At 28.0% G+C, this 8,406-nt stretch overlaps 1 protein-coding gene across 1 annotated transcript; it reads left to right on the top strand.

The window, feature by feature from the left end:
* The first annotated feature begins 4,344 nt into the window (after positions 1 to 4,344).
* On the top strand, positions 4,345 to 7,769 carry LOC9321859 (zinc finger CCCH domain-containing protein 18). The gene is given in 7 exon segments (XM_021033332.1): positions 4,345 to 4,586; positions 5,370 to 6,247; positions 6,322 to 6,476; positions 6,479 to 6,745; positions 6,822 to 6,962; positions 7,036 to 7,138; positions 7,211 to 7,769. Coding segments are annotated over 6 exon segments (1,611 nt in total). The 5' UTR covers positions 4,345 to 4,586; positions 5,370 to 5,399; the 3' UTR covers positions 7,308 to 7,769.
* Positions 7,770 to 8,406: the final 637 nt, after the last annotated feature.

Here is an 8,406-nt window from a genome sequence, read left to right as displayed (position 1 = left end):
ATCCGAATCAAATATATTTATTTAGTTGTAGTAGCTGTTTATTTACTAAATTACCCATGTAAAAATTCATTTAGTTAGTCTTAAACTACCCTCACAATGTTGTAGTTCACAAAATGCTTCCCAATTAATAGTATAGATTACAATTTTTAATATTTAAAATGACTGGTTTGTCAAGAATTAAAATAAAAGCTATATTTTAAATAAAATTTTTTAAAAAAATTGAAATTTAGAAGAAAAACAAACAAAATAAAATAAGTTCGAAATCTTAATTAATTTTTAACTATTTTTGAGATAAATATTTTATTATTTTATATATTAAAATTTAACAAGATATATTTTAAAATATTCTAAAATCTATTACTTAATATTTGTCACGTTACATAAAGAAATCAATCTCCAAAGTTCCAAATACATTCTTCAATACCCCTACTTTGATCTTCTGGAGACAAGTACGGGATGGTTCTGTAGCTCTCTGCAAATGATAAGAAAGGTAGAACTAGGGAGATAAGAGATTCCTTTCCAATTCCCTTTTTTGGAGGCCAAGCGAGCTAAATGTTATAAAACAATCTTCACCTCCAACTTAGCTTTCCAAAGAAGCCAAATCCCCTCAGAAAAATGCCAAAAAAAAATTTTAATTGCAAGATAAACTACTTTATGTGTTTTCACCAAAATATGCATCTTGTTTATAACGTTTTCGATGATAACTTATGCCTTTGTATATATATTTGATTTCAATTATAAAAAGAACACTAGATTCTGACCCGCACATACGTGCGAGATTTCATATTTTAAGAAATGTTTTGTAATAAATCTTTATTAAATATATGATTATTTTGTTGTTTTAGTGATATATATTGTATTGAATAAATTATAATGTACACAGAAAAGTATAAAATGTTATTTATGTTTGCTTATGACACAATAGCAACCATAAGTCATTTTTTGGAGTTTGAAACTGAAGAGTAGATTAGAAAAAAATCTGAGATTGAAATATAATATAAGTTAGATTGATGTAAAAAAATATATTATATAGTTATAGTATCTATAACCTAAATTCATATCAGTTGGTTGAAATATTTGAAATAATAATGATTTTAATAGTATTTTAAAATTCGTAACAATCAAACGGTCGGACCAAGATCAAATTGAATCGAATTAATGGTCAGGTAGATTTTTTATTAAATTTGTGAACATTAAACTTGTAAACTATCAAACAGTATATAAAACCGTTAAAATGATTAAATACGTTTGCGAGAAATAGAAATATTTAGAGATAGGCATAATTCCCATTCAATTTTATCATGTTCCATTATATCTTACATGTTCTCTAATTTATGTCTCATAAGAGAACGCATTTCTAATATAAGACAAATTTTGTATTCCCGATTAAAAACAGGACGTGACGGAAACAAAAATTCTCGATATCTTGTTTGGGACAAACACAAATATAATTCATAGTATATTTTTATATGATGATATAATAAAAATATTACAAAATTAATTGACTTCTTTATTTTTATTGTTTTATATTTTGTTCATAAATATTAAATTACATTTGTTTGTTTTTTAAAGTTTAACTATTATAGAATATACTATAATAACATTTATTATTTTGAACATTTTTATGCTATATAAATTGAAAACACATGTTTCATATTTGATTGCAAACGTTAATTTGTTTGAATTGTAACTTGTTCTAATCTAAAATCTATGTTTTTATCCCGTCATGTCTCCTTCCATGTCGTTCCTGTTTCGTAATTCCTATTCTCGTTATATTACATTAAATATCATTTTTCGAGTTCATTTTTGCTTATCTTTAAACACCATACAATATACGGTTGTAAGTTTTGGGGATTAATATATGTTCTGTTAAAATTTGTAAACATACCGTAAATTAAAACATGAAAACAAATTGAAAAAATAAATGATCTATCAACTAATCTTAACAAAATCATAAAACTAAGAGATAGTTTAATTTGAATAAATTTAGAGAATCATTTTGAATTAATTGTAAAACCTGTGTAAATTAAAAAGTAGCTTGTAATTAGTTAAATTAGTCATCTTGATTTGAATTCAATAGTTTCTTAAATTTAATATTTCTCATTTTGAAATATTTGCATTAAAAATTAAAAAAAATTTATTTTAATTTATTTTAATGTTATTTGAAAAAGAAAATAATCAATTCTAGAAGAATGTGTATTCCAAAATTTTGTAACAATTTGATACAAAATAAAATAATTTATTTGATTTGAAATTGAATAATTTATTTGGAGATATAGTAACTATTATAGTACGTTTTAAAAATATATTAAAAATTTAGGTTAGTTATATATATTTAAGATAATGAAAACTACCCATTTTTAAAAAAAATCTATTCTAAAATTTTATATCATTTAAACTCTAATTAAATGTTAAATATTTTAATCTATCTTGGAAATATTTTTTAGATATTTACAAATTTAGAATCCAAAAAAATAGTTTTTGAATAAGCTGTATTTTAAAGGATGGAAGTATTTCGTTTTGATTATATACGACAAATATAATAAATGTTTTTCATATTTGGAAAATCAAAATTGAAAAATCTTTTTTCCATGTGTACCAATCAGAATTAATTAGCATAGTATTGTTAAGGAAATTTTTAAAAATCGAAACGAAATGATAATTTGTTATTAGATTAGATTGTCATTTTCGAAAGTATCTAATAATATCTTACGAAAATAATTTAGTTTACATATATGCAATTTCGAATTAAATATACACAATTACCCGTTTCGGTTTATTAATTTTCCTTCTTCAAATTTAAAAATATCAAGGGTATTCTTTGTAATTATTTACCTTTTATAAGGTTATATTTTATCCAATGCTTCCCAATTAATAGTATAAATCTACACTATTAATATCAAAAACTTTTATAGATTGGTAACATCGTTGATAAATATTTCTCGTTGCAAAATTGATAATATCGTTGATTAAATTTTATAATTTTAGTATTTACCAACCTGCAAATATTTAATTTTATTTAAAAACATATTATTTCTATTATTAATTTAGTTTAGTTGCTAATAATTTAACGTTTACATCTATACTATTAATGTTTACATATTACGATTTGACAAAAACAAAATATTGGATGGAATGTATGTGGCATATTTTTTGGCTATGTACTTAATTTGTTATATTTGGTAAATGAGAAAATGTCGGAATATAGTTATAACATAAATATTATTACTTAGATTTTATTGTTAAAATATTTTGTATTTTTCAATTAATGACATTCGATTTATGTTGAATTTTTTTGTTTTATCTCTAATAAATTGAAAAATACAAAATATTTTGATTTATATTTGAAATAAATATATTGATTCTGAATATTTAGTTATTATTTAATATTTAATGTTGCTTCCTTTTTTGTTTTTGTAAACAAATCATACCAAAAATATTTGTTTTTGTAGACAAATCATACCAAAAATATTGACGAAGCAAATCTCGGAATATATTGGATCATTTAATCTCGTTATTTGTTTTTGCAAAAAATTAATGAAGGATCCGAATCAAATATATTTATTTAGTTGTAGTAGTTGTTTAGTTACTAAATTACCCATGTAAAAATTCATTTAGTTAGTCTTAAACTACCCTCACAATGTTGTAGTTCACAAAATGCTTCCCAATTAATAATATAGATTGTACTGAAATTATGCATGGTGGTCGAATGTTGTAATATACATGTGTCTAACATATATTTACATGGACGTACACAATGCTACAAAAAGTTTTTTAAGCTTTATATTAATTTTTTAATCTTAATAACATATATTTACATGGACGCACAAGTTATATTATCTTTAAATTAATAGATTTTTTCTGTTTTAAATTTAAATCATTTTTAATTATTACTAAATTTTAATGAGACTATTTTAGTAATTTTATATATTAAAAATTAGTTCTTAAGAGAAAAAAAAAGATAAAGTATTTTTCAAATAAAAACTCATAAAGAAGATAATTTTTAAAATTTACTCTTTTTATTAAACGGTCACAGTTGTCTGCATTATCCTTATCCAAACACAACAACATGGACGCCACGTGGACAATACAAACAGTACATTCTCGACCTTGAAATCTAAACCGTCCATTAAATCAAAAGGAATAACAAAAGTCAAAACCACCAAAAGTCTTCTTGATCCTACGGCTAAATTATTAACTCACGTATCGTGATTAGTATTAACTTTAATTATTAAATTCTCCAGGTTTATTCTAACTAAGTCCCGATATTCGCTGTAACAATATTGAATAGAACGAGTTGTCAAACCAAAAATTAATTTTTAAAAAACGAACAATATTCTTCGCAACAAGAAACTATTTGTTTTAAATTAATATTTTAACCTAGGACTTATCGTTTTTCTTCTCCACCATCCAAGTTTCTCTGAGATCTTATCTGTGTTACAGTTACTACAACTCTGCAAATATATATAAAAAATTTGCACGATCTCTTAAAGTTTTTTAATCATTTTCTCAGTCTCTGCCTCTTCTCTTTCGTTTGTGGTTCTCACGCTCTTTGGTTTAATTTATTCAACAATGAAACTATCAATGTGAGTTGTTTTTCTCAGTTCTCTTTGATTTATCTCAATGCATTCTTGTTTACGGTTTTTGTATTCTTTTTCGTTTTTTTTTCAGAAAAACTGATAAGTTTGAAGAATTCTCTTGCATGTTTTACGATTGTCGTCAACACCACTGAGAGATAATTCGGTCTATAATCTCTGAAAGTTTATTCAAAGATCTAATATTTTGGATTAACAGAGATTATGGTTCCTTCTAGGAAATTCATTTGCTGACAGATAAATTTTTCACCTAAGGTAAACTTTTCATAGATCCTCTCTCTAATCATTGGTGAATGTTTTGTTTCCATGTGAAAATTTACTCTTTATAACCAAAAACAAACAAAAAAAACATTTCTTCATCAAGACAAATGTTAGTTAATCATGTTAGGTTTTTCAATATATTTATGTTGTTTTCACATGTTCAAAGATCATTCACGTTGTTTGGATTTGTCTCAATTGTATATAAATGGTAATAATTTTTTTTGGGGTCAAACTGATGTTTTTGATTGTGTATAATCGTGACTCAGATCTTACTCATTGTTCTTCGTATCCATAACATTGCAGATTTTTGTTTTCTTTGTTTGACTTACAATGCATTTTTTTTTGGGTATAAATTATGAACATGTAGGTTCATGAGTGAGTCTCACTCTTCTACCTCTTTTTGGTATCAACTTATAGTTTATGTAACTGTTGATTCATATCCGTATAAGAGTTTTGACTAAATCTTTTGAAATTAATAATAATAATGAAAGTTTGAATGATTTTGCTTTGCAGAGAAGTTTTTGAGATAAGAGGTTTTTAGAGATGAATTTCACTGAATCAATGAACGTTGTGCACAACAGAATCCAGCAACTTGAACCAGAGAATGCATCAAAGATCATTGGTTATCTCTTGTTGATGCAAGACAATGGCAATCGCGACATGATCCGTCTCGCGTTCTGTCCTGATTCTGTGATGCGTTCTGTCATCAATTGCGTTAAATACGAGTTAGCTAAGAATGCTCATCATTACCACAGCCCTCCTTCTGATCACATTCCTACTCACAAATTTGGATCATTCACGGGATCATCGCCTCTTTCGGTTTCTGTTTCTCCTCCCGTGAAAACCGGTTTCTGGGAGAATTCAACCGAGATGGATACCTTGCAGAACAATCTTCAGTTCTTGAATTTTGAGGATTCATTGACCAGCCCTGAATTCTCTAACGGTTTCTTCTCTCAAGACCGTCAATGTTTGCCTTTGCGAACGAGCAGGAGATCCCCGAGTTTACCCGAGTTCCCGGTCAAAATCTGTCATTACTTCAACAAAGGATTCTGCAAACACGGCAACAACTGTAGGTACTTCCACGGGCAGATTATACCGGAGAGGGAGAGTTTTGCTCTGATGTTTAATCCAAACAACAACCTAAGTGAAGAAGAGCATGTTGTTTCCCCTGTATCTCTTGAAAAGCTAGAAGGAGAGATCATCGAATTGCTCAAAGCAAGAAGAGGCGCTCCAATCTCCATAGCTTCATTGCCGATGATGTACAGTGAAACATACGGTAGGACTCTTCAAGCTGAAGGATATTTGACAGAGTCACAACGACATGGCAAAGCTGGCTATAGCCTCACCAAGCTTCTTGCTCGCTTGAAGAACACCATCCGCCTCATCGACAGGTTTGTTAGTTATAATACTACTATTTCTATTTCAATTTTAAGTATTGTTTTCTTATGGTGTTTGAATTTTGTAGGCCTCATGGGCAGCATTCAGTAATATTAGCAGAAGATGCATCAAAGTTTGTGGAATACACCGGAGAGAGAAACGAACACGGAGCGATCCTTGCTGGTTCTAGACAGATTTACTTAACATTTCCGGCAGAGAGTAGTTTCACTGAACATGATGTCTCCACTACTTTACCACATTCGGACATGTGGAAGATGTGAGGATTCCTTGTCAGCAGAAAAGAATGTTTGGATTTGTAACATTTGCTTGCACAGAAACCGTTAAACTCATTCTTGCAAAAGGCAATCCTCATTTCATTTGTGGTGCACGTGTTCTCGTCAAGCCTTACCGGGAAAAATCACGCTCGAGTCGGTACCTTGACAATAACAAGCCTCTACACGGCATGCGTTATGGCTCTCAATTTATTGATAGAGACTTAGAGATAAACGCATGTAAGTAATTAGCAAAATCAATTTATGTATATGTTAATCTTTCATTTAACTGTTTTTCTTTTTTTGTTGTTTTTAGTGCCACCGCGGGGTAGTGAGAGCTCAAGACTATTGAGGAAGCCATTTCTTAGTGAGCCTGAACAATCTGTTTCTAAGTCCTTACCTACTAATTACTCCTACCTCGGCTTCTCCTCGGATGACTTCAAGCTAACATCAAACGGTAATTACACCTTTAACTTAAACCAGATAATCGTAGTTTCAGATATTAATTGCTTGACTTTGTTAATTTGTAGCGGAGCAAGAGGAACAAGCGGAACGGTTGAGCTACCTACTGGACTATTTGAACACCGAAGACAATGTCATGAACATAACCACTAACTATAGAGACAATGATCGGTATGTTTTGATCTTTACCAAACACATTTTGAGATTTTATCTTGATTTAACCAAATGATGTTTTTCATTCAGGAGAACTCATTGTGAATCGTTGGACAGTCAAGTCCTGAATCTACCCGATAGTCCGTTTTCTTCCCTTTCAGGGAAGGAGATTTCAACGGTTACATAGAGAGAAAGACTGATACCTAACCAAAAGGAGAGAAGAACATAGGAGCATAAAGGTTAGAGGGAATCCCCAAAGATCTAATCAATCGGCAAAAAAGAGATTTTTTTTTTCATTATCTTCTTTCGGTTTTAGACTGATGGATGGCATGGAGACTTTTAGGTTCTTTAGCAATAACACAGCAAAAGAAAAGGAAATAAAAAGTGACAGAAACACACAAAGAAGAGCATGTTAGCTTCAGGTTTAAAATAAGAGCCGAGCAGTTTGAGAAACAATAACAAAGGGGTATAATAATAAGAACAATTGGAATGTTTATTAAGGGTTAATTTTATATATGTTCTTTTTCTTTTCAACTTTTTCTTTATGCTGCTTCATCATATCTCACTGTATCATATGAAAATCCTTTTAGTTTTAAGAAAAAAGGTTTCTTGTATATACTATATATAATAATAATAATTGAAACATTTATAAGGGGGCCGATTGGTAACGGCTGTAAGTTTTGGCTTTAGAAGCTTTGACTTTAAAAATTTGAGTTGTAGAAAATTTGGCTGTAAAGACTTTGACTGTAAAAGCTTTGGCTGTTAAAATCTGATTGGTAACACAAACTATAGAAGCTGTGATTATTATTATTATTATTATTATTATTATTATTATTATTATTATTATTTTTTTTTTTTTTATAATATATTAATAATAAATATAAATTATGTTAGAAATGAATTCATATGCAAATATAGTTTTATTAATGATAAGAATTTAGAAAAAACCATAAATTGATAAATAAATGAATAAATAAATAGATAAATATTCTCTAGAAATAAAATAATATATATTATTCATTCATTTTTAATAACCAAACATTGCAATAAGAAAAAAAACTAAAAATCCATTATTTGTTTTGGTAGGAACTTAAAATCCATTAATAATAATAAAATATTTATTTAAAAGAAATGATAAAAGTTTGACAAAAAAAAAAATGATAAAAATTTAGAAATGAAATTGTTAAAAATGCCCCTTTTTTAATACCCCTTTTCAAAAATGCCCCCTTTGAGAGTCCATTTTTAAGTTTGCCCTCTTTTAATTTTTAATGACCATTTTACCCTTA

This window comes from Arabidopsis lyrata (genome assembly GCF_000004255.2).
Source record: "Arabidopsis lyrata subsp. lyrata unplaced genomic scaffold ARALYscaffold_3, whole genome shotgun sequence".
NCBI classification, from domain to species: domain Eukaryota; kingdom Viridiplantae; phylum Streptophyta; class Magnoliopsida; order Brassicales; family Brassicaceae; genus Arabidopsis; species Arabidopsis lyrata.
This window is presented reverse-complemented; position numbering and strand designations above follow the sequence as displayed.